Source organism: Rhinopithecus bieti, unplaced genomic scaffold (assembly GCF_001698545.2).
Source record: "Rhinopithecus bieti isolate Rb0 unplaced genomic scaffold, ASM169854v2 scaffold_42745, whole genome shotgun sequence".
NCBI classification, from domain to species: Eukaryota; Metazoa; Chordata; class Mammalia; order Primates; family Cercopithecidae; genus Rhinopithecus; species Rhinopithecus bieti.
This window is the reverse complement of record NW_016819184.1, coordinates 6,884,850-6,912,706: the sequence shown is the minus strand read 5'-3', so window position 1 is coordinate 6,912,706 and position 27,857 is coordinate 6,884,850. Positions and strand designations below refer to the sequence as shown.

Sequence of the window (27,857 nt, the reverse complement as noted above, 5' to 3'; positions counted from 1 at the left end):
TTATTGGGGGCTATATACAGAGGAGAGTCCAGTGGCAGTGGGCTGGGCAGGAGAACTGCCCAGCCTGCAAAAAGCATGCAGTTTATACAGCATTTTCACACTGTACCCTCCCGCTAACCTCCACCTGGCAATCTCCATCTAACCCAAAACAAAGGCCTCAATCCTCTGTACGACCTGAGCTCCATGGGATGGGCCAGGGGTTCAGATGTTCCCCATAGATAAGGAATGAGTCTCCAGGTTGGCCACTCCTTGATTCCTTTGCTTGGAACTCTGAACACACGTTCAGGTGTGCCTGCCATACAGGGTCATTCTCAGGATATGGTTAAGTCATCGTTGTCAGGTGCATCTACCATACACGGTCCCATAAGATTATAATGAAGCTGAAAAATTCCTATGGCCTTGTAATGTCATTGCTGTTGTAATGTCTTAACACTAGATAATAATAAATTGTTACTGGCTTATTTACTTTACTATTTTCTGTCCCTATTTTAGACTCCTTCTACTATATACTTCTACTATATATGTTCCTATTTTGTACTCCTTCCACTTATACAAAAAGAGTAAGCTGTAAAACAGCCTCAGTTAGGTCCTTCAGAAGGTCTTCCAGAGGAAGACATTGTTATCATAGGAGATGACAGCTCCGTGGGTATTACTGTTCCTGAAGACCTTCCAGTGCGACAAGATGTGGAGATAAAGGACAGTGATGTTGTTGATCTTGACCCTCTGTAGGCCTAGGCTAGTAAGTCTTTGTGTTTCTTCATTTTTAACAAAAATGTTTAAAAACCAAAAATAAATTTCAAAACAGAAAAAACTTACAATGATATAAAGAATTTTGTACAGCTTACAGTGTGTTTGTATTTTAAGCTAAATGTTACTACAAAAGTGAAAAAGTCAAAAATGTATGGTTTATGCAGTTAAAAATTACAACAAGCTAAGGTATTTATTTATTTATTTATTTATTTATTTATTTATTTATTTATTTTTGAGATGGAGTCTCGCTCTGTCGCCCAGGCTGGATGGAGTGTAGTGGTGTGATCTTGGCTCACTGCAAGCTCCACCTCCTGGGTTCATGCTATTCTCCTGCCTCAGCCTCCTGAGCAGCTGAGACTACAGGTGCCCGCCACCACGCCTGGCTAATTTTTTGTAGTTTTAGTAGAGACAGGGTTTCACCGTGTTAGCCAGAATGGTCTTGATCTCCTGACCTCGTGATCCGCCTGCCTCGGCCTCCCAAAGTGCTGGGATTACAGCTGTGAGCCACCACACCTGGCCTTTTATACCATATTTTTGCTGTACTTTTTCTATGTTTAGATACACCAATACTATTGTGTTACAACTGCCTGCAGTATTCAGTGCAGTCACATGCTGTACAGGTTTGTAGCCTAAAAGCAATAGGCTATACCATACAGCCTAGTTGTACAGTAGGTTATAATATCTAGGTTTGTGTAAGTACACTGTATGATTTCACACAACAATGAAATCACCTAGTAATGCATGTATCAGAATATTTCCCTATCTTTAAGCAACATGATTGTAATAATTGTAATAATTTCGGTAAAGCATTGTATATTTTTATAATGGAAAATATGTGTGCAAGTAGGAGGACAAATATGATGTAATTTGGGTTTTCAAAACTTGGAAAGATTAAAAATATGAATGTGAGAAATTCATGTCCATAGGAATTATTTCTAGTACTACAAAGAATGTTATTAAATTTACCTCATTGATAAAACAGAACATGTACTTATAATTTAACTTAAAACATTTCTATAGCTACAGCCCATAATCACTAGAACTTTAAAATACACACGCAAAATATTTACTGCTGGAAAGAGCAGCAGTAATATATATGAAGTTTTGTTTTTTAAAACAGAAATACGGGTGGGGAGGATACTTTAAAAGCAAGTTTAATTTTTTTCTAAAAGCGAATGAGTTTTAACTGCACCACTATCGGGAGAACCCACTCCCGATGTTTAATATGGGTTCTTTTCTATTTCCTAAGTGTCTCGGCTGAGTTGAGAAATAAAGGGAAAGAGCACGAGAGAGAAATTTAAAGCTGGGTGTTCCGGGGAGACATCACATGTTGGCAGGATCCGTGATGTTCCCCAAGCCGTAAAACCAGCAAGTTTTTATTAGCGATTTTCAAAAGAGGAGGGAGTGCGCGAATAGGGTGTGGGTCACAGAGATCACATGTTTCACAAGGTAATAAAATATCACAGAGCAAATGGAGGCAGGGCGAGATAACAGGACCACCGGATGAGGAGAAATTAAAATTGCTAATGAAGTTTCGGGCACGCATTGTCATTGATAACATCTTATCAGGAAACAGTGTTTGAGAGCAGGTAACCTGTCTGACCACAATTTATTAGGTGGGAATTTTTCCATCCTAGTAAGCCTGGGAGCACTATAGGAGACCGGGGCTTATTTCATCCCATCGGCTTGGACCATAAAAGATGGGACGCCTTAAAAGGGGATAGGCCTAGCCGTTCAGGGCGGCATTCGGCTTTCCTCCCAGGGATGTTTTCGTTGCTGAAGAAAAAGAATTCAGCGATATTTCTTCCTATTTGCTTATGAAAGAGGAGGAATAAGCTCTTGTTCCGTCCGGTTCACCGGGGACGCTAGTTCAAAGTTCAGGCCTCTCATGTCCCCCGAACATCGCTGTTATCTCTGTTCTTTTTTTAAGATGCCGCAGATTTGGGTGCCAGGGCGCGGCTGGTGGCTCAAGCCTGTAATCCCAGCACTTTGGGAGGCCCTAGACGGGCGGATCAGCAAGGTCAGGAGATCGAGACCATTCTGGCTACACGGTGAAACGCAATGTCTCTAGCCTAGCTAAAAAAAATACAAAAAACTTGCCGCAGCCGGCGGTGGCGGGCAAGCGCTGTAGTCGCCAGCTACTGGGGAGGGCCTGAGGCAGGAGAATGCCTAACGCCGGAGGCCGGAGCTTGCAGTGAGCGAGATGCCGGCCGCACTGGCACTCCCAGCCTGGCGAGCAGAGCACGGACTCCCCGTCTAATAAAAAAAAAAGAAAAAAAAGAAAAAAAAAATGCCCAGATTTCATATTGTTCAAACACACATACTCTACAATTTGTGCAGTTGACACAATCACAGGGTCCTGAGGCGACATTCATCCTCCTCAATTTACAAAGAAGATGACGGGATTAAGAGATTAAAGTAAAGACAGGCATAGGAAATCACAAGGATATTCACTGGGGAAGTGATAAGTGTCCATGAAATCTTCACAATTTATGTTCAGAGATTACAGTAAAGATAGGCATATGAAATTATAAAAGTATTAATTTGGGTAACTAATAAATGTCCATGAAATCTTCACAATTTATGTTCTTCTGCCGCAGCTTCAGCCGTTCCCTCCGTTCGGGGTCCCTGACTTCCCGCAACACCACTATCTACTTTATTAACAATATCAAGTATTAAGGAAAGGTATTTGAATTGTAATACATAGGTATTGCTTTCCTAATTCATGTGGACTCAGAAATTTTTAGGCTTAAGGGAACTTTGTTATCTTGCAAAGAGAACAAATCCAAAGTGTTAGCTCACATTAGTCTGAGGTACAGGTTTTGTCTCTCTGTAAGTTTTTGGGTTCACAAACTGGACAATTCAGAGAATGGTATCATCCTTTTCAATATTGAAAATATGAACCTTTGTACATCTTGTAATGTGATCACATTCTGTTTCAGATGTAACTGAGATGAGACTTGTCCCTTATCTGGACATTATGGAAGATTTCAGGTTTAATGTTTTTGAAAGGAAGATACAGAAGAGGCACAGAGATGTCTCATACATTCCCTATCCTCACATGTGCATAACCTCTTCTACTATCAACATCCTCACCAGAGTGGTACATTTGTAACAACTGATGAACCGTCATTGACATCATTATCACTCAAAGTTCATAGTTTTATATTAGGATTCACTCTTGGCATTGCACACTCATGAACTGAAGAAATGAATGAATTTTGTGTATCTTCAGTGTGAGATTTTGTTATTTCATAGTAGTGACCATCAGTCTTGGCTGCAATCAAGGCATATCTCTAAAAGGAAACAAGCCATTTCTTCATACAAGTGGGAGACTGATTGAAACATAGGACCTACTGATCTGAAAACAGGTCAAAGTTCAAGTAGCAGTTGAAGTAAGAAAAAAGCTATTTCACGAATTAAGAACTCATTATGGCACATTAGGCTTAAGTGAAGCCCTAAATATCACTTTTGAAGTGTTTTTTCTTTCATTAAGCATGCACAAGATTTTTATCAGTTGATAATACACAAATCAGTAACATTTTAAGACAAATATACACTGAAAATTCACCATTACCTGCGTGGCTTTTGACTAACAATATAATGTTTTTATTTTTTAAAACAACACATAACTGTATGTTGCCGACTCCTTATGACAAATGTTATTAGGTAACTGACTCAAAAGCGATGTATTTTAATTCCCAAATGAGTAATTAGATAAACCAGCAACTCACACAATAGCTTTTTTAAAGAAAAAAATTATTTTTAAAATAGAGAAATATTATCTTAACACAGAAGAATCCTTATTTTTAAAGGTCAGGAATCTGAAATCTGACATTGCATGGGACAGAGGGAATGACAAATGCACTCAAGTGATAACTGTATGTTGGCTACATTGAGTCATTTTCTCCACATGACCTAAATATCTTATACTGAATGTATTGAGCTTGATAGATGTTTTGTTTTTGTTTTTAAGGATAAGTCACAAAGAGAAACTGTTTAATAATTTATCTTAGGTGAAAATGATCCTGGCTTTAAAAAAAGAAAATGATCCTGGTATACAAGAAGTCCTGTAATGCCTAGCTTTATATCATTATTTATATGGACTATGAAGAATTCTGGTTTATAACCAACTATTTTTATGTTAAAATAAAACAAAAAGAAATAAGCCATGAGAAGACATGGAGGAAACTTAAATGAATATTGCTAAGTAAAAGAAGGCCAATCTGAAAAGGCTACAGACCATATGATTCCAACTATATGGAATTCAGGAAACAGGAAAACCATGGAGATGGTCAAGAGAGCAGTGGCTGCCAGAGGGATGAGTAAGTGTAGCACAGAGGATTTTTAGGGCAGTGAAACTAGTCTATATGATATGATAATGGTAGATACATGTCATTATACATTTGTCCAAACCCATAGACTGTATAACACCAAGAGTGAATCCTAATGTGAACTGTAGACTTCGGGTGATAATGATGTCAATGTAGGCTCGTCAATTGTAACAAATGTACCACTCTAGTGAGGATGTTGATAGTAGAGGAGGTTATACACATGTAAGGACAGGGAATATATGAGAAATCTCTGTAACTTCTCTCAATTTTGCTGCGAACCTAAAATGGCTTTTTAAGTCTGAAATCAAGAAATTAAATGCATTAACTTCTATAAACACATTCACTGCAAAGACTTGCATAATGCATCTGTAAGTTTGAAAACAGTTGAACATTTGTGAATGTCAATATGTAAACATCCTAGTAAAATACTGTTTTTCAGTTTCAAGGAAGGAAACTAATTTCCCTGTTAATCAAATGTTTTGGCAACTATGAAAAATACTGACCCTTAATAAATGACCCTTCATGGCTCCTTAACTGTAATACTCTTTTTCTGTAGAGACAGGGCCTCACTATGTTTACTCAGGCTGGACTCAAACTCCCTGCCTCAGCCCCCCAAAGTGTGAGCCACCATGCCCAGACAGACTATAATAATTTCAGAAGTTTTCTACCTCACACTGGGAAGCCAAACTAAATCAGCCATTTGAAATAGAAATACTTCTAGGGGCTGGGTGTGGTGGTTCACGCCTGTAATCCCAGAACTTTTTGAGGCTGAGGTGGATGGATCATTTGAGGTCAGGAGTTCAAGACCAGATTGACCAACAGGGTGAGACCCCCGTCTCTACTAAAATACAAAAATTAGCCAGGCATGGTGGTGTGCGCCTGTAATCCCAGCTACTCAGGAGGTTGAGGTAGTTGAATTGCTTGAACCCAGGAGGCGGATGTTGAAGTGAGACGAGATCGCACCACTGCACTCCAGCCTGGGTGACTTCTCAGAAAAAGAAAAAAAAAAAGAAATACTTTCAGGGATATTTTGTCTTTGACTTTTAACATAAACACTAAGCTAATTCAAATAACAGTTCCTCTATGTTATGCTGGCATTGTTCCAAATAACAAATGCGTAAGAGTATGTAGAGAAATCACAAATTTATCAAATTTCAAATTGCCAAATATTACTCTTTAAAATTATTGTGATCTTGCTTCCCAATTACTTCATCATCAAATGCATGCAGAAGGAATTCAGAATTGGCCTTTCAACTGTCTGCCTCTAACTTCATTCATCATCCTTGCTTGGAATACAGTAATTGCTACTACATCATAGTGAGGCACTTGGTGAATCAATGAACAGACTGCAACTACCACAGGATGCAGGACTATCAACTAACAGATTCAAACTTGAGACAGACTTCTCAATGAGAATGGAGATACTATCTTACATATGTTATGAACATCCCATAAATAACGGCCCTTCAAGGACTAGCAAAAGGGATATGCAAATCCTGACATTACTATGGTCACAGTTTGTTCCATATACTGTATCACCTTTGTAGTATGATAAAAATGAACAAACAGCATATAAATTAGCCTTCCTTTTGTTACCAACAAAGCTGGTCCTCCAAAAGATGGGGTCTTTCCCTGTTGGGTGTCACAAAGCCGATACATGAAACCAAAAAAGAGTGACAAACAGTGCAGGTTTTATTCAATTGCCACAGAATTGAGAAGCAGGAGCATGGTTCACAAATCAACTTTTCAACTAATGAGGAGTGAGAGGGTTAAAATATAATTTCTCTAATAAACGTGTTTCACATTAAAGCAAAGGGAGGAATATTTATGGATTTTTCAGAAATGGGCAGTGAACTTCCTAAAACCAGAGTGCTGCCTTCCTTTTTGTCCTTTCATGGCTTCTTCTGGTCATTGTCATGGCAATTGTCAACTGTCATGGCGCTGGTGGGAGTGTCATTTAGCACAGAAATAAGATTATAAAAAGGCTGAGGTCTTTTAAAAGTCATTTGGTCAGCTATCGCGGTTGTAACCAGTCTTCTCTGGTCTGGTTACAAAGGGAACTTTTCAACACAGGCACCCTGTTTCTTAAAGATAAGCAGAGTTATTAGGGCAGGGTAAAAATTCAGTTATGTCACGCAGGAATTACATCAGGTAACACTTTTAAAGAAGAAATTTGCCAAAACATTAAATGAGTATGAGATGCCCATTTTCTAAAAAATAAGACATTTGAAGTAAAGATTAGTTGAGAATAAAACAGTTCTACTAACTAAAGACAAGTAGTTCCCAGAGCAGGTGCATTTATTTTTATATGCAAATATATCATACTTCAATGCATATACAATAGTTATAAGATCTGAAACCTAAGCCTATCAGAGAGAATTGCAATCCCTTGACTCATATGTGTTCATCCTTAAATGGAGAGCCTCAGTATTTCATACGATAAACATGCCAGAAAAGGATTCTGGGGAGAAAACCCGTATCAGCTCAAAAGGAGAGGTTTTCTTATACTGTCTGGAGTTACTGAGGTCAAACAAGATGACTGCATCTGTTTTACAGGAAACATCAAATCCAAAGTACTAATCATAACAAGGACTAGGCTGGTTCTGATGTTTACTTTCCTACCTACAGCTACTCTGTAATGAAACAAATAATATTAACAGCCCCAGAGTGAACTAATTTTACACATGCCAAATATCACATCTTATTCATTATCTCAGATAAGCAATACAAAACGTAAACTGGTAATCTGAATTAAAGGCTCCAAGTCTTAAGTATCCAATTTTCCAAGACAATTAGAAAAAGAAAAAATTCAAATACTCTAAGCATTATTTTTCATACTTCTAAGACTGTAAAATATTTGTATAAATAAAAATTATACTTAAACACATATACAATACAAACTAATGAACTGTATTAGAAATCCTCAAGCATTTTGAACTCTCAACACAAGTACACATACATTCCTGTAAGACTGAAAAATATCGTGAGCAAAAATAATTTGACTGTATCATATTAACTCGATGTACAGTACTGGATTTAAAATAACAAGTGTAGTAAAAATGAAAACTGAGGTCACTTTGTGTAAGACAATGATCCCTCAAAGGACATTAAATACTTGCTTTTTATAAATATTTTGGGTTTTGGCTTTGTAATAAATATGTAATAAATATCTGCAGTACACTGTTTACGTTGAGAGCTTATCTTTCTCCATTTGAAAGTCTTTCTCCAGAGTCATAATGTCTCAGAGGTATCCCAGTGGGCGGGGAGTTGGGATTTTGCAGCAAATCCATTAACAAAGCAATCTTATCATCAATGTGCTCCTGGAGTTTATATATTCGCTGGTCAATGTAATCCATAAGTTTCTTTTCCATCAGTTCCATATTTTTAGAAAGAATCTTTTCCAAGTAGGAGCAAACAGGTTGCTCTTCCATTCTAAAAATACATTTTAAAAAATATGTAAATTTTCCCTAATATTACAACAAAAACAACCAAGCTTATAAAACGAGCAGCCAACATAAATTGCTGAGAATTGTCTCCACAGCTGTGCTCTGTCTTCTTACAATGCATTTCTAGGTTCTCATATACATCCACAATAGGCAACCACAGCCCTAAATGCCCAACATTATTAATTCTTTTTTAGTATACAATTGAACAGAAATATAAAAGTGAAAAGGAACCCCAAAGAGCAAGTCTTTAGAAAGGGTCTTTTGATTTTGAACTCCAATCAAAACTGATCTTGCCCAATTTTCTTCTAAAGTCAACACGTGTATTTTCTAATACTTCCCCAAGCAACTCTATAAAGTTTTTCTTCCTTCATACAAACGACCTTACTAAACTACTGGAAGGTTATTTTTTAACCTGATATAGAAACACTTGAGAATTTAACTAGAATGGGCAAACTAACAAAATAAATAAAAAGAACATCAATTTTTAACGTTCACCATGAACATTAGAACAGTAAGTTTCAGGGCAGGCACGGTGGCTCATGCCTGTAATCCCAGCACTTTGGGAGGCCGAAGTGAGTGGATCACTTGATGTCAGGAGTTCGAAACCAGACTGGCCAACATGGTGAAACTCTGTTCCTTACTAAAACTACAAAAATTAGCTGGGTATGGTGGTGGGCGCCTGTAGTCCCAGCTACCTGGGAGGATCGCTTGAACCCAGGAGACAGAGGCTACAGTGAGCCGAGATTGCGGCATTGGACTCCAGCCTGGGTGATAAAACAAGACTCCGTCTCAAAACAAGAACAGGAACTCTCAGAATGTGGTCCACAGAACCTTGGGGTCTCCATGATTCTTTTGGGAATTCACTGAGGTCACAAGTAGGTTTATACTAAGATATTATTTGACTTTTTCATCCTCATACTCATGAAAGAGGCTGTAAAATCTATGTTATTGCTCTGATGACTAACAGAATCTGTAGTTGTGTATTCTTCTCTTTCCTAAAATTTCACAAAGTAGTAGAGATTTAGTGTATAAATATATGCTTTTTCAGAGATTAATCCACTCTGTTCTCAGTATTCCTACTGTGCTCTTACTAGTTATATTTGACTATACATGTATAATTCAATAAATATAAGGCAGCCAAAAGCTATTACGTATAGATTCACGTACATTTAAAATAACACTATTCTCAATAAAATTTTAAAATCTGGCTTTTTTTTCATAAAGACTGCTATTTATGTTAATACACAGTGGGTTTATTGTTATTTTTAAACAAATATTTTTATGTAGCCTACATAAGTTTATTGGAGTCCTCAATTATTTTTAAGAGTGTAAAGAACAAAAGTCTGAGAACTACTACTCTAGAATACACCAAAGAGAGTTTTTAGGAAACTCTTTTATTCTGAAATAATTACGGATTCACAGGAAGTTGCAAAGATATTAGTTTCTCAGTGCCCTTTATCCAATCCTCCCAATGGTTGCATCTTACCTACCTATAATCCAATATCAAAACCAGGAAATTGATATTAGTATGTGTGTGTAGTGTTCTATGCCATTTTATCACATGTACACGTTTATTTAACCACCACCATAATCAAGAGGCAGAACCATTCTTTACAATGATCTCCTTCCTGCTACCCCTCTTTTGTTGTATCTACTTCCCTAAAGTCTTCTTTCCCTAATACCTACCTGGTAACCATCAACATGTTGTTCATCTCCACAATTTTATTATTTTGAAAATGTTATATAAGTGAGATCATACAGTATGTGACCTTTTGTGATTCTCTTGTCACTCAGCAAAATGCCTTTGAGAGATGTCCAAGTTGTTTTTTACCGCTCATCAGCATTGCATGATATGGATGTACCACAGTTTAACCATTCACCTATTGCTAAGACATTTTAGTTGGGACTTTTGGGATATTACAAAGAAAGCGTCTACTAACAACTGTGTACAAGTTTCTGTGTAGACCTGAGCTTTCATTTCTCTGGGATGTCCAGGAGTATAACTGCTGGGTTGTATGGTGACTGTATGTTTGGTTTTTAAGATATTGCCAAAATAATTTTTAGAGTGACTGTACCATTTTATATTCCTACCAACAATGTATGAGAGATCCAGTTCCCACACAACTTTGTCAGCATTTGGTATTGTTACCATTTTTAAAATTTAGTCATCCAAATATGTAGTGATATCTTGTGGTTTTAATACGCATTTCCCTAACAGTCATGAAATCAGTGTTGATCAACTTTCCATGTGCTTATTTGCTACTTGTATATCCTGTCTGTTGAAATGACTATTACTTTGCCCATGGTTGAATTGGATTATTAGGTTTTATTTTTATTTATTTTCTTTTAACATACAGTTTTGAGAGTTCTTTATGTACTTCAGATACAGGTCATTTGCTGGATTTGTACTTCGCAAAGAATTTCTCACAGTTTGTATTTCAATTTCCTTAACAGGGTCTTTCACAGACAAAAGTTTTACATTTTGATGGGGCCCAATGTATCAGTTTTTTATTTTAAGGATCATGCTTTTGATGTCATATTTGATAACTCATTTACTAGTCCTGGGTTCCTAGAGTTTCTCCCATAGAAAAGCTTTATAGTTTTATATTTTACATTTTAGTCTATAAGTAATTTTGTGTTAATTTTTGCATAAAGTATAAGGTTGAGGCCACAATTCATTTTTTGCCTGTGGATATCCAACTGCTCCAGCACATGTTAAAAAGACAATTCTACCTCTATTGAATTATTTTTGCATTGTCAAACATCAGTTGGTGTACTTGTGTAGAGTTATTTCTGTGCTATCCATCTATAAGTCTATCCCTCTGACAATAACAGTCTTGAATACTGTGGCTATATGTCTTGAAATCAAGTAGTGATTTCTCTTATACTTTTTCAAAAATTTTTACAGTTCCTTTATCTTTCCATTTAAAAAAATTTCCCATTTCTAAATTTTAGAATCATTCATAAAAAATCATGCTCAATTTTTCATAGGAATTGCATTAAATTTATATATCAACTAGAAGAGAATTGACGTTTTTACTATGTTGTATCTTCAAATCCATGAATATGGTATGTCTCTTCAGTTGTTAGGGCTTTTCTTTCCTTCGTCAGTATTTTATACTTTTCAGTTCACATATCCTGTATATATTTTGTTAGGTTTATAAATTTTTTCATATACTGTATAAGTACTTTTTATAGATTTACATATTTACATATATTTACACGTATTTTTGTGTATTTTAATTTTGGGGGGCATTCTAGTTTGGTGTCAGGCTAATACTGACTTCACAGAATGAGATGGAATGTCTTCCCTCCTCTTCTAGTTTTTGAAAGCATGCAAAATTGATGTTCTTTAAATATTCAGTGGAAACTTCCAGTATAGCCATCTGGGCCTGGATATTTCTTTTTCATGAGCTTTCCAATCATTAATTAAATATTTTTAGTGGTTATAGTACTATTCTATTACTTATTTCATGTTGGCTGAGTTTGGTTGGTAGTTTGTAGTTTTGGGGAAATTAATCCATTTCTCCTAAGTTGTCAAATTTATGAGCATAAATTTGTTTGTAATATTCCCTTCCTTGTTATCTTTTAATGGCCTTAGGATCAGTAGTGACATCTCATTACATTCCGGATACTGATGATTGCATCTTCTCTCTTTTTATCTGTTGATAGTCTTGTTAGAAGTTTATCAATTTTACTGAAATTTTCAAAGAACTGGCTTCTGGCTTCACTGACTTTGTTTGCTTGTTTTCAGTTACACTGATTTCTGTTCTTTATTATTTCCTTCTTTCTGCTTGCTTTTAGTTCAGTTTGCTTGGCTTTAAAATTGTAAATTCAATTTAATGGTCATCGGACTATTCAGATTATTTTATTTTGGTTGAATTGTAGTTTTATGCTACTGATTTGAGAACAATCCTCTTTTCTAAGGTAATCATTTAGTGCTATAAATATCCTTATCAACACTTCTTTAACTGCATCCCACAAATTTTGATGTGTTGTATTTTCATTCATTTCTGTGTAATACGTTTAATTTCTGTCAAAACTTTTTCTTGAACCATAAATTTAAGAATACTGTGCAATTCCCCAAAATCTGGAAATTTTGTTGTCTTTTATTGATTTCTAGTAAGATTCATTTATAGTCAGAAAGCATACATTGTATTATTTCAATCCTCTTGAATTTGGTCACATTTGCTTTGTGACTCAAGATATAATCTATCTTTGCAAATCTTCCATAGATGCTTGAAAAAAGTGTATATTCTCCTATTGTTCACAGAGTTCTCTATAAATATCAACTCAATCCTGCTGGTTGTTGGTGGTGTTTAGTTACAAAATAATCCAACTGCCTCATTTTCAAAGAAAATCTCTTATGCTGAAGAATATTAAACAGTGTGGCAACATGTTTAAGCCAAAACCACACCTAGAGTCCTGAATTCTAGTCTAGAACACCATTTTGACACACTATATATTAAGCAATTAGGAACATACTAAATACTTAGCTACCTCTTAATCAAATATGTACTGCCAAAATAAGGGATTAAGAGACTGGGGATAATAGCCTGTAAACTACAAATTATTATTATCCTAATATAGTTTTTTAATAATTCAGGTATTTGCCTAGACCAAACATAATCTTCAAGGAAAATGTCACAGTGACATGCTTAACATACCCAGGCACAAAATAGTACAAATATATAAAAACAACATAAAGATTATGATTCCCACAGCTCCTTTCCATTCATGCAAATCACTTTTCTATTCCAACTGTGAACTAATACTTGTGACCCTTCCACAAAATGCCTGAGAAGTGTGCAAAACCTCCAGTTATAGGGACTTCTTTCAAAGTAATCCGTTAGTTATCCCCTTTAAGTGTATTAATGGTAAAATGTAAAACTTGCTAAAATTTTCTCTGGAAACGCATTTTAGGAGTACTCATTGAGACAAATCTGTTTCCTTTTATCTGATTTTTCCACCTACCAAATCAAAACTTCATATGTCTTAAAATAATACTTACCCAACACCAAGAATGCGTTCGCCATGCTTGGTGATGTTTTCCTGACACTCGGTCTTATTTCCCACACGGAGATGATTAACTTGACTACATAAATTCTGGAGAAAAGGCAGCAACTCAGAGTTAGATATATTTGAGTTGTCACTTGCTTTCTTTGGTAAGAAAGAGGACGTTGCATTTTTAAGATCATTTTCAAGAAGCGAATGGTTTTGAGGCACAATTTTACACTCATCAAGCTTGGTAGAATTCTCTCCACCAGGTAGTTGTGTACTTTTATCAATGTAAGTTTGTAAGTTTTCAGTCACATTCCCAGATGTCAATCCAGTTCTAAAAGGAAAAGGTGTGGAGAATGACTTGTCTAAGGCTCCTAAGGTAGATGAGGATTGTAGTCCAATCATATGCTTGTATCCAGAATTGCCCAACACCAACTGAAGCTGCTCTCCAACGGGAATACAATTCTAAACAAAGTAAACAAGTAAATGTTAATATTAATAATACTGACAGCTACCTTTTGGAGTAATTACTATGAGTTGGGCACTGTGTATTGTTTCATTTGATCCTCAAAACATCCTTATAAAGTAGGCCACTACTACTATCCCAATATTAAGCTGAGGAGACCAAGGCTAAAGGTACGTAGCCAAGGTAATCAGCCAGTAAGTGGCAGAATTGGGACATGAATGCAGGCCACTTGACTCCACAGTCATGATTTTCAATTACTTCATTGTAGTTTTTCCCAAAATAAAATATTAAATAAATACTAGCATGAATAGTCAAACTGCACTGACACTAATGTTTCCACTACAAATGTCTCTTTATGATAATAAAATGTACTACTCTCAACTGAGTCACAAGAACTGTAAGTTTCTTAAAATTCAATTATATCATTCCCAACTGTCAAAATATGGTAAGTCACTCACTTTTATCCAGTAGAATCTTTTGCAATGAATTTTTCCTGGAAACTACACAGATAGTTACGCTATTTAAAGTTAGATGCTCTATGGATACATTTGTGACATTTTCAATGACTGAAATTAGCTACTTCTGGCTGGGTTTGCTTTAAGAATTCCCAGGATAATGAGAGTTGTTTTGCAGCCTCAATTCAACTGCTTATGTAGTATTATTTCCTGAGAAGATTCTGGCTTACCTTGAAGGGATGATTACAATATCTCCCTTTTATGCTCTTTAATTTTTCCATTAGATAAAAGAAAATACCTCTAGCCTAAGTGTTAAGGCATATGGCTCTACTCTAAATTCAAAACACAAAAGTCTACTACAGATTCTTATCAGGGGATATCATCCCACACTTATTGCTGTTCAACAGCTGGTGGAACAGACTGAAAAAGCAATATGTAAATTAGCTGAAGAAACTCAGCTCATATACTTACAGATATTCTAAAAAGTTATTACTAAACTAAGCCAGAACAACATTCATTTATTCAACAGATATTTACCAGGAATCTACTCTGTGCTAGGTGTTGTTTCAAGCACTGGAAATAAAGCAGTGAACAAAATAAATTAAAATCCCTGACCTCACAGAGCCTGTATGACAGGGGAGCAAGGAGACACAAACTACAAAAGAAAAGAAGGAAAAAGGGGAAATAAAAGAAAAGAGAGAAAGTAAGAGAAAGAGAAAAGAAGTGAAGAAGGAAGAAAGAAGAGAAAAAAATAAAGAAAAGAAAAGAAAGAAAAAATGTATCATGAAATGGAGATGGTGATAAATACTTTAGAGAAAAATAACTTGGAAAGGAGAATAATAAGGGCCAGGGAAGCTGGGGGAAGATTTGTAATGTCATGTCCCCATCTAACTTTTTACCAAACTGCACTTTGGAAAAGTGCTCTTTATAGAGAAATGTTAACCTATTGTAAGTTTATCTTGTTTTATAAAATGCAAGTTTTGAATAAACCTGAATATTTAAATATTCCTGGAATAAGATGAATTAAGTAAAATTACAAAATGTTAACATTGGACAACTCCCCATAAGCTCAAAGGAAGTTATTCAGTTATAACAGGAAAGTCCATTTATTTCTCTATGACATTTCAAAACAAACTGTACAGTGGAATACTACATTAAAAGTAATATTTACACTACAGTCAATATCAAAATTACAGGTGAACATTAAGGAGGCAGAACATTTAAACAGAAAAATCTACATGTAAAGGTATTTGCTATGTAAATTTTCCTTTCTGACATATAATATTCTGTTTATAAAATTCACTGATTATGAAAATTAGTCATTGGTTAAGAATGTAAAATAGTACAGTAGTGATGAAAACAGTATGGAGGCTCCTCAAAAAATTAAAATAGAACTACTATATGATCTAACAATCCCACTTCTGGGCGTATATCCAAAAGAACTGAAATTGGGATCTCAAAAAGATTATCTGCACTCCCATGTTCACTGCAGCAGTACTCACAACCGCCAAGATACAGAAACAACCTAAATGTTCACTGACTGATGTATTGATAAAGAAAATGAAATATCATTGAATGAGTATCATACAATGAAATACCATTCAGCCTTTGAGAAGAAGGCTATTTTGTCATGTGACAATATGATCAATCTGGAAGACATGCTAAGTGAAATTAGCCAGGCACAGAAGAATAAATAATGGATGATTCCACTAACGTCACGTATCTAAATTAAATTCAGAAACAGAGAGTAGAATGGTGGTTGCTAGGAGATGGGGGGAAGAAGAAATGAGGAATTGCTATTCAATGAGTATAAAGTTACAGCTTTACAAGATGAATCTGTTTTACAGACCTTCTGTACAACAGGGTCTATAGTTAACAACACCATATTGTACATTTAAAAATTTGTTAAGAGGGTAGATCTCACATTAAGTATTCTTACCACAATTTTAAAAAGGTCATATTTTCTGAGATGAGAGCTCTTTAGACGATCTTTTCTCTTTGGATTAAATATCAAGAAATTCAGATATGTCTACATGCCACCATAGGAAATGAAGAATTCTCAGGTGGCTGTGTTGGTTAAAATTCATAGTGAAGAAAATTACTTATAAATAAAACTATAAAAATTTAAAGACATGGCCAAAATAAAAATATATCTAGTTTCATTTTTTCCTAAANTTTTCTCTTTGGATTAAATATCAAGAAATTCAGATATGTCTACATGCCACCATAGGAAATGAAGAATTCTCAGGTGGCTGTGTTGGTTAAAATTCATAGTGAAGAAAAATTACTTATAAATAAAACTATAAAAATTTAAAGACATGGCCAAAATAAAAATATATCTAGTTTCATTTTTTCCTAAAGTCAAGATTTTAAAATAGAGAAATCAGACAGTAAACTAACATTCTCCAATTGTTTCCAAAATTTGTTCACAAACAATTGCTTCCGTTTTAAAATCTTCCATTAAAAGAGTTATTATCAAACTACAATGTACATAAAACTCACTTAGACATGACTGTTTAAAACACTGATTCCTGGACCCCACCCTCTGGGAATGAGTAGTGAGGGCCAGGAATCTGCATTTTGAAGACCTTCCAAAGGATTCTGACACAGGTGTTCAATGACGGACTGTACTTGAAAAAACACATTGCCCTAAATAAATTCTTAATAAAGCTCAAATCTCACAAGCTTGTCAAAGTCTTTATTTATCTTCAATATTCCTTTATACAAGTATCTTCTAATTTCCTCTTTATCTCTAAACTTGAAAAAAAAAAACCCATGTGCACTTAGTAACTCCACATCCCAAATACCCAGTTACTACCTAAATACCCAGTTACCACCTAATCCCTCACAACTTGGTTTATGTCTCGTCACTATTCAAACTTACTCCCTGAGGATCTCCAAGAAACAGCTGATCAATTCAATAGGTGTGTGTGCATATACACACATATATACATGTATATATACACATATATACACACATACACACACGCACACACATATATGTATGTATGTGTCACACTACAAAGTTTTGGTCAACAATGGACCCACATATGACAGTGGTCCCATAAGATTATAATGGAGCTAAAAAATTCCAATCGCCAAGCGGCATCACAGTGACACATTACTCACAATGTTGGTGTAAACCAACCTATTGCACTGCCAGTCATATAAAAGCACAGCATGCTTTGAGAGGCTGAGACGGGTGGATCACGAGGTCAGGAGATCAAGACCATCCTGGCTAACATGGTGAAACCCCATCTCTACTAAAAAAAAAATACAAAAAAACTAGCTGGGCGAGGTGGCGGGCGCCTGTAGTTCCAGCTATTCAGGAGGCTGAGGCAGGAGAATGGCATAAACTTGGGAGGCGGAACTTGCAGTGAGCCGAGATTGTGCCACTGCAGTCCAGCCTGGGCAACAGAGCGAGACTCCGTCTCAAAAAAAAAAAAAAAGCATAGCATGTACAATTATGTACACCATATACTACACAGTAATAATAATAATAATAATCAATGACTATGTTGCTGGTTTATGTATTTACGATACCATATTTTTAGTCTTAAAGTATATTCCTTCTGCTTATATATTTTAAAAGTTAACTGTAAAACTACCTCAGGCAGGTCCTCTGGGAGGTCTTCCAGAAGAAGACATTGTTATTATACAATATGACAGCTCCATGGGTATTACTGTCCCTGAAGATCTTCCAGTGGGGCAAGATATGGAGGTGAAAGACAGTGATACTTATGATCCTGACCCTCTGTAGGCCTAGGCTAATGTGAATGTTTGTGTCTTTGTTTTAAGCAAAAAAGTTTAAAAATTAAAAAAAAAAATACAAAAAAAGCTTAATAGAAAAAGGATATAAAGAAACCAAATATATGTTTACAGCTATATAACGAGTTTGTGTTTTAAGCTAAGTGTTACTACAAAAGACTCAAAAAGTTTTTTAAAATTTAAGTGTACAAAGTTAAAAAGTTACAATAGGCTGGGCATGGTGGCTTACGCCTGTAATCCCACCCAGCACTTTGGGAGGCTGAGGCCGGTGGATCACCTGAGAACCTGGAGTTCAAGACCAGCCTGGCCAACATGGCAAAACACCATCTCTACTAAAAATAAAAAATTAGTTTGGTGTGGCGGCATGTGCCTGCAATCCAGCCGCTAGGGAGGCTGAGGGAGGAGAATCGCTTGAACCCAGGAGGAAGAGGTTGCTGTGAGCCAAGATCATGCCACTGCATTCCAGCCTGGGCGACAGAAGAAGACTGTCTCCAAAAAAAAAAAAAAATTACAATAAGCTAAGGTTAATTTATTATTGAAAAATAAAAAATGCTTTAAAAAATTTAGCATAGCCTAAATGTACAGTGTTTATAAAGTCTACAGCAGTGTACAGTAATGTTCTAGGCCTTCATATTCAGTCACTGACTTACCTAGAGTAACTTCTAGTCCTACAAGATTAGTTCATGGTAAGTGCCCTACACAGGCGTGCCATGTTTCATCTTGTATACTATATTTTTACTGGACCTTTTCTATGTTTAGATACACAAATCCTTACCATTATAACTGCCTAGAGTATTCTGTAAAGTAACATGCTATACAGGTTTGTAACCTAGGTAGATAGTAGGCTATATGATCTAGGATTCTGCAAGTACATGATGGTTTCACAACCGTGAAATCCCCTAATCACCTATGTTCTCAGAACATATCCCCACTGTGAAGTGACCCATGACTGTGTATATATACTTGGAGCCATAAACAAGACAGATAAGTCTTGTTTGCATGACGCTTATCTTTTAGGGAGATAAACATGCAACCAATACAAAAACAACAACAAAGTGGTCAAAAGGGCACTGATGAAACTGATAAGGATTTGGAGGTACATGTTACTTTACACTGGTTGGCTAAGAAAGTTGTCATTAAGGATGTAACATTAAAATGAGATCTGAATAAGAAAAATGCAGATACAGAAGTATCACAGAGAGGGGGTTCTGGCCACAGAGAACAGTTATGAGTGCAAAGGTCTGGAGGTGGGAACATATTTAGATATTTACGGAATACAAACATCAGAATGTCCGGAGCAAGCTGCGCAAGGAAACATGGCAGGAGATGAGGTTGAGAAGGCGAGCAGGGCCTACATTTTAGAGATCAAGGTAAGGAATCAGGATTAATTCTAAGTACAAAGGGAGGCAAGCAGTCAGGGGGCTTTGCACAGGAGAAGGATGAGATCCAATTACCCTTTGAGGTCATTCTCGGTACATTGTGGAGAATGGATTGTAGCAGGGCAGGAGGGCCAGTTAGGATTCTCCTGAGGTATCCAGGTGAGAACATGGTGTGGGAGGAAGAAAAGTACACATTTCCATCTTTTTTGAAATTCTTCTTTCTGTGCTTTCCATCATCTTCAGCTCCCCTGGTTCTCTTAACTCAGCCCATATTATAACACTGGGACTACATTAGTATTTGTGAACCACACAAAATCTACAAGGAGTTCTTGCATTATTTAAAATTTTCACATCAATTCTGTGATCCTTACAGTGTTACCATTTAGATTTTGTATATGAGGAATTCATATTGAAAAAAATATGAATCAACTTGCCATAGGATGCAGAACTAAGAAGAGGTAGGACAAGAGCTTGAAGTCACTTTCCCTAACATCAAATTCTTTCTCTTGCTACTCTTCACACTGCTGCCTTCTACGTTTCTGGTTACCTTTCTCCTCTCCCTGTATCTTTACAAATGCAGCTACTCTCTAACGGTCTTTCTTCCTTGCTTTAGTCCCTCCCTTCACCACAGTACCTGTTAGCTACTGTGGGAACACCCCTAAACTTCCCTTCCAGTCACTGAAGGTTCATTCCATTTCTCCTAATCCTCTGTTTCCAGATGTTTGCAACATACTTTCAGGGAATGTCTTATTCACAGCTAAAACTCAATGTTCCCAAAATTAAATTCCTTTTTCCTCCAAGCATCCTCCTCCTTTGGGCTGCATTTATATTATTAGCATCACCATCTTCAGAGCCTCGATTTCATGTTTAACTTGTTTTTTCTATCATAATACCAATATTAAGTTAGCTGTCAAGTCCCAATGGCTCCATCATTTTAGCATCTCACAATCCAGCATTATGTTACTATGTTCAATCTTAGACCTCATTCACTCTTATCTGGATGAGGTGAATAATATGCAGCTCGTCTTCTCCTTGCAGTCTCACTTTCTTCAGATTCACCTTACACATGACAGTGGCTTAACATTTCTTGAAACAAAAGTCAAAAACATCTACAAATTTAAAGTAGGATCCAAAGCTCTTTATGATCTAGCTGAAATCTACTTTAAACTTCCCCTATTACTGTTCTGCTTCAGAGAAATGAACTACTATTCATTTCTCAGCTATATCAATTTCTTCTAGCATTGAAGATTTTATTCACCTTATTTTTTGTCTGAAATGGCCTTCTTCCTAATTTACTTGCTTAATCCCACCCTTCATTTTAAAGGGCTAGATAAAATACCACTTCCTTTAGTGAGCCTTTCCTTAGTGTTTTCATCATTCCCCACTTACATGCTCCAGAATGTAAAAATTCTTAAAGACTACAAACTAACTGATCATCTTTGCACACTCAAAATTGCTCAAACCAGTGCCTTGTTCACTGCAAGAAAAAAAACTTGCTGAATGAATGAATTCATAAAAAGTTTGAAAATGTGTAGTCAAAACACTTTGTAGAAGGGCAAATCTATAAAAATGTTAACTTCTATAAAACTAAAAGATAACAGTTAAATCAGCATAAAAGAAAAATTTTAAGTCACTACATTTCTTTACTAAAAGCAATCATTTTGAAATTGTTAATGGTATCTGGAAAGAAATCCATTTCTACTTACCCGCTGCTGAAATCTAACCATATCCATCAACTGCTGAGCTCCAGGAGATAACTTTGACCCCATGGATTCCATTATGGTTTGGACCTTGTCAAGGTCTATCCTTGATCCTAGAGCAGGAAAGCTTGTTGAAGAATTTGCCAAAACTGATCTCATGTGTACCACAACTTTACTGATGAACACACACTGCCTTTCGCCAAAGGAGAGCAACTATTATAAAACAAAAGTTCCAGAAAATAATAATATTAAAAACAATCATCATTTAAGGTCACTTCTTGGTATCACCTGAACAAGAGTGAAGCATTCAAGAATCTAAAACTAACTTCAAGTATATTTTAAACTTTTCTCTAGAACAGCAATAGTCAGGAAAATTCCAATTTATCATGAGGCTCAGATGAATTATTTAAATAAAAGAGTCCTTTCAAAAATTAAGACTTCATGTACAATACAAATGAGGTCGTTAAATAAATGTTTACCTATTTAAAGAACTAAAAATAAACTACAATAGTTCCTCTTTATCTGTGGATAATGTGTTCTAAGACATCCAGTGGCTCCCTGAAACTACATATAGTACCAACCTCTATATTTTTTCCTATACATACATATCTATGATAAAGTTTAATTTATAAATTAGGTATAGTGTTGAATAATAAAATAGAATAATTTTGACAATATAATAAAAGTTATGTATATGTTACCGCCCATTAGCCACTTATAGCCAAATGTATCATCAGAAGGTCAGTAGTAGCCCAGTGCTATATTACAATGCCTATGTCATTCACCTCACTTCATCTTATTACCCTTCCTGTAATGATGTGACATGATAAAATGCCTACGTAATGAGATGAAGTGAAGTGAATGACACAGGCATTGTAATACAGCACTAGGCTACTACTGACCTTCTGATGATACATTTGGCTGTAAGTGGCTAATGGGCAGTAACATATACAGTAGGGATACACTAGACAAAAGGATGATTCAATGTTCCAGACAGGACTGAGCAGGATGGCAGGAGATTCCATAATACTACTCTGAATGAAGCACAATTTAAAACTTATGAATTGTTTATTTCTGAAATTTTCCATTTAGTATGTTTGGACCTCGGCTGACTGTGGGTAATGGAAACCGGGGAAAGTAAAACTGCAGATAAAGGGGAACTACTATATACCTACCAATCTGAGACCTTAACATACCACAACTTGCTACTTAACAAAAAATAAGGCTGGCCAGATGTCCATGCAAAATGTTTACTGAAATAATAAGTAAAATTCAATCCTTTCAAATTCAGAACTATAAGAGAATATCAGAACGATGTAACATAGCTTGCTGGATTACACATAGACATGACGACTTCAAGGGTGATTTTCTAACTTGTTAAAGGACACTCAATTAGTAAAGGACCAGCCTGAAACCTAGCTCTTCTGGCTTCTATCCCTGTAGTTTATCCAACATTTTATTCTGTCCATATTTCTGAAACAAGAGACATTTCATGTGTGGTACAGACAACAGAGTAGCAAAATTGAAAGGGAACGGGCTTTAGAATCAGACAAACCTGAGTTTAAATTATGACTCTGGTACTTACAACCTGTGTGACCCTGGGGAAATGCTAAATCTGAGTCAGGATTAAAATGAGAGAAGACAGTAGCAATGATTTCATATAGTTGTTGTGAGGATTACATGTTAAAATTTCCAGTAGCGACCACTAAGTGCTCAAAAACTTGTAAGTGCTCAAAAACCTTGCGTCAGAACAAGCTTTCCTATCAATCCTAGAGTTTCCCTGAAATAACCCTTTGCATTCCCATGTACTTTCATAGAAGAGTTAAAAAAAAAAAACCATTCACCTTCAGAGACACACACAGGTTCATATATCAAACAAGGACATAGGTGAATACAGACTCATGATCCAAGAACTCTTGAGTGTTGAACCAAAGACGTGACTGTCTTCAACATTTTAAGGAAACACCCTATTAACCTCCTACCTCTCAACCTCTCTATAATTCCCCTTTCTCTTCTTAACCCCATAGCCTTTTTCAGCATTAAATATAATACTTATTTTACTCATTGAGTCTCCTTATTGTCTGTCTTGCCCACTAGAACACAAGCAACATAAGGGCAGACATTTCAGTTTATTTACTTATTGCTAATTCCTAAATGACTGGTATAGTACCTGACATTAAGAGGCACTCAAATCTTTGTTGAATGAATACATCACTTTGTTCGAATGGTTTTAGAAGCTATTTAATATATACTATCCAAAACAACATCTTGGGATAATCAGTTCTGTGAGTTTGCTATCTGCCTGTGAAAATCACTTATTTTTTCTTATTGTAAAAATAAGTTTCAATCTTCTATAAGTAATGATAGTAAGTACAGAATTTTAGAGATAAAAAAAATCCAAGAATTTTCTTCAGCTAATTTTACCCCTGAGATAGGTCCAAAATTTGCCCAAGACTAATTCACTAGTCAGCGACAGAACTGAATTAACACTCAGGGCTGAGGACTTCCAACTCATTAGCTTATCCCTAGACTCTGAAGACACAACTAACAGTCATATTTTCATGCTGAAGACAACAGTCCAATCCCTTTAACTTATTGGTTCTCTTGCTTGAAACTTCTCTAATTTCGTTTTTTTATAAACGGGGCCAAAACTGCTTATGGGTTTTTGCCGCCGGAGTTTATACAGAGTTTTTAAAAATGTTTTTTGCTCAATTTCCCAACACTTCAAAATACACAGCACTACTGTATTAACAATACATTACCCAAAGCTAATAAATGGTCAAATTCTATTTTTATTATTTTTTTAGTGAGATGGGGTTTCACTCTGTTGCCCAGGTTGGTCTTGAACTCCTGGGCTTGAGCAATCCTCCCACTTCAGCCTCCTGAGTAACTGGGATTATAAAAATGTACCACTGCACGTGGCTCATAGTTAAATTTTAAGAGAAAAGTCTACTCCCTGGTCACCAGGTGAAAAAAAAAAAAAAAAAAAAATTTTTAAAACAATGTTAAAAGGGCTGACAATTTTTTAGAAAAGTAATTTCTTTTTATATGTTTACCAAGTATTTCTGAGCCTCATCTCTACTAAAAATTAAAAAACTCCAGGCATCGTGGTGCATGCCTGTAGTCCCAGCTACTCAGGAGGCTGAGGTGGGAAGTTAGCTTGAGCCGGGAGATGAGGTTGCAGTGAGCCATGATTGTCCCGCTGCACTCCAGCCTGGGCAACAGAGCAAGATACTATCTTGAAAAGAAAAAAAAAAAAACAAGCAAGCAAGTTGGACTAATTGTATTACTAATCCAAAAGAAAACAAGCATACACAGAGTACAAAAACAACTTAGTTGTCAAATTAGTTAACAACTGACAACTTACCTTTATTTTACAAGCATGTGTGGAGGACTCCAATTTTAGATATTTTTTGTACAAAATAACCTTTTCATGTTCACTAAAAATAAAAAAATAATTAATTTTTTTTACTTACATATGTTGTCACTTTTAATATTTACACTTACAAATAAATGTTTCCAGAACAATATTTAAATCCTAAGATTCAGTTTTCCTGGTGAGGCATGAAGAGTTGGGATCCATTACTGAAGCACACTGCCTATGACTACATCTACCACTTACTAGGCTCAATGAGAAAATTACATTATATAACATAGGTACAACCATGTAGCCAGACCGTATTTTAAAGCTCAATAAACACAGCAATTGTTTCCAACATGCAGGATATAAAACAGTCATATTTTGGGTTACATTAAAGACAGATTGGGGAAAAATCTTCATAAGAAATCACAAGTTGCGTTACAGGTTAATAAATAGGTTTATGTAGCACAGTCTTAGATCCTTCCACCATTTCTAATGGGCTTCCAAGAAGAAAATGTGTTCAAAGTTCCAGACTGACTACCAAGTTAACTTTTGGAAGACAGACTGCTTTGAGTTTAAGGAGAGAGACACACCTCTCAAAATTTCATTCTAATAAAACTCTTCCACTAACTAGCTATGACCTCCTACCAATTCACCTCCACTGTTAGTTCTAAACTTCAACATTTAAAAAATAACCAGGCTGATCTACACTGTCTTTAAGATCTCTAAAGTTCTAAACTCCTATGCCTACTGGCACATTTTTATCTTCTCTCCCATAACATATGGCATCAATGTCAGAGAATCAATAATTATTGCAAAAGTGAGAAAATCAAAACACTAATTCGGAAGAACACTTTCCCGTGTACAAGCCACACACCTGTCATCCAGGACAGTACAAACATTCTTGCCCCTACTGGTTCCACAGTACTCCTCTCCTAAGTACACTTCCATATTTCTTGCTGAACTTAAAATGCCAATAGAAGCGATTTCTTCACCTCCATCGGGGCCACACCTCAGGTAAAGGAAGCAGGGGTTTTCATCTTGGTTGTTCAGGTTTCTCTTCAAAATCACCAGATCCTGGCTGAGAGGAAAATTGGTGAAAACATCACACAGTATACTTCTCTGAACATGACTCATAACCCACTTGTTAGGTCATGAGGTTGCTTTCCTCTTCCTTTTTTTTTTTGAGTCGGAGTCTCTCTCTGTCGCCCAGGCTGGAGTGCAGTGGCGCGATCTCTGCTCACTGCAAGCTCCGTCTCCCGGGTTCATGCCATTCTCCTGCCTCAGCCTCCGAAGTAGCTGGGACTATAGGCGCCCACCACCACGCCCGGCTAATTTTTTGTATTTTTAGTAGAGACGGAGTTTCACCGTGTTAGCCAAGATGGTCTCGATCTCCTGACCTCGTGATCCGCCCGCCTCGGCCTCCCAAAGTGCTGGGATTACAGGCGTGAGCCACCGCGCCGGGCAGGGGCTTCTTTCTTCTAACTCACTTCCACTCGCCCTTGAGGTCCAAGCACCTTCCCAAGCATCCAACAAGCGCTCAACACAGAATTCATAAGGAAATGGAGGTGTCACACATCAGGGCTTTCCCTCTCATTTTTTCCTTAATCGTCAACATTGTACTCAATCCCCTGCAACGGACTCTCTGATAATTACATAAATTACTGGACACCTACTGTGTGCACAGGAGTAGGAGCAGGGCACAATAAAAGACAAAACTGCATCTTTTTCGAAATTAAGTCGACGACGGTCGTCTATAGCTAGACTTTTTACACAGCTTGTTTTGATGGAGAGGAGGTGGCTTGTTTGAGGGTAGGTGGGTGGACTGACTTTGACAGCAGCCCCGAGGAGCTGTCACGCCTGTCCGGGACGTTTATGAATTCCGAGTCCGGGTCACCTTCCCCCGCTCACGCCCGGGAGCCTCGGCCCCTTCCCGGCCGGACCCACCCCGACCACCTCGCAGCTCCCCTCCCCCACTAGAGACCCGGCACCAACTGCTCTCCCGGATCCCGGGCTCAGACCCTCTCGCCTCCCCTCACAGCTCCCAGAGGAGCGCGGCAGTTGCCGAGCGTAGCGACCCCGTCCACGTCGGCTCGGCGCACCCTGGAGCAGGCGGCGCCAGCAGCTCGTCCCAGTCGAAGTCACCGGGGCCGAGACCGGCCCGGGTGAGAAGGAGGTTGTGGGTCAGGGCCCCGCCTGCAACATCCCAAGAAGAGGCCAGCGTGGGGCGGCGGGTGAGGCCCCGGTCCTCGGTCCGTGTCTCCATTCTGCCGCCTTCAGTCACGCCAGCCCAGCCCCGGAACCTCTCTTCCAGTGCTTGAATTTCCGCCGGTACAACGTGAAAGTGGGCGGCAAAGCGACTTCCGGCTCACTCCGCTTCAAGTACCGGCCACTTCTGGCTTTGGTGGGGAGAGCAGGTACCAGAGACACGCATGCGCATGTGCCTGGTGGACTCAGGCGCGGCGTTCAAAGTGTGCCGGGAAGCGGTCGAGAGCGGAGCCTGTTCACTGGCAGACCCTCTCTCTCTCGCTGGAGACTATGCGCAGGCGCGGTGCACTGCGCGCCGGCACTAGGGTGTTTTTGACGTTGACTGTGGAGAAACAGCAGGCGGCGGGGACTGCGGTTGCTGAGCTGGTGTGGAACGTCTGTGGTCAGGTAGGTGTGGTCTCGTCGCTCTATGCGGCGTGTAAGACTGACTTCTGACCTCGTTCTTTCCCGAGGGGACGCCAGGGCCTTTTCTGCCTGCACTCCATCGGGTCTGCAGCGTTTGTGGCAGCGAGCGCGGTGGACGCGCTGCCAATTCCGGTTATTTTTACTCCGAACTCTCCTAGACTCCCTCACACATATTCTCGCTTTAGAGTGGGGGTTGAAGGGCGTCTGTGATGGGCATTGAGCCACGCTGGCCTTCGCCGGGTGCCCATCTCAGCTGACGCCCCCTGACCCCATGTGTGACCTGCCCCTCGGGCCGCGGGAACCCGGGCAGCCAGGACTGGACGCTCTAGGTGACAGAAATCTGAAATGCAAGAAAGACCCAGGGACCGAAGGCAGGGGCTGTACCATGAGATCACTACTCATGGCACTGGAAACAGCGAGTGGAAATGGGGTCTCAGGACTCTGTTGAAGTAGAATGTGAACTCAAGTCTTGAAGGAGCTTAAGGCTATGGATACAGAATAGTGGAAGCAGATGGAACTTTCTA

General features: G+C 37.6%; 1 protein-coding gene across 1 annotated transcript; it reads right to left on the bottom strand.

Annotated features, from left to right (window-relative positions):
* Positions 1 to 6,755: 6,755 nt before the first annotated feature.
* On the bottom strand, positions 6,756 to 27,150 carry CUNH10orf88 (chromosome unknown C10orf88 homolog). Its single transcript, XM_017858655.1, has 6 exons — positions 26,763 to 27,150; positions 25,538 to 25,741; positions 24,667 to 24,739; positions 21,306 to 21,512; positions 13,542 to 13,996; positions 6,756 to 8,516 (listed from the first exon to the last, which is right to left on the bottom strand). The coding sequence occupies exons 1-6, from the start codon at positions 26,924 to 26,926 to the stop codon at positions 8,282 to 8,284; spliced, it is 1,338 nt and encodes a 445-aa protein (XP_017714144.1). The 5' UTR covers positions 26,927 to 27,150; the 3' UTR covers positions 6,756 to 8,281.
* Positions 27,151 to 27,857: the final 707 nt, after the last annotated feature.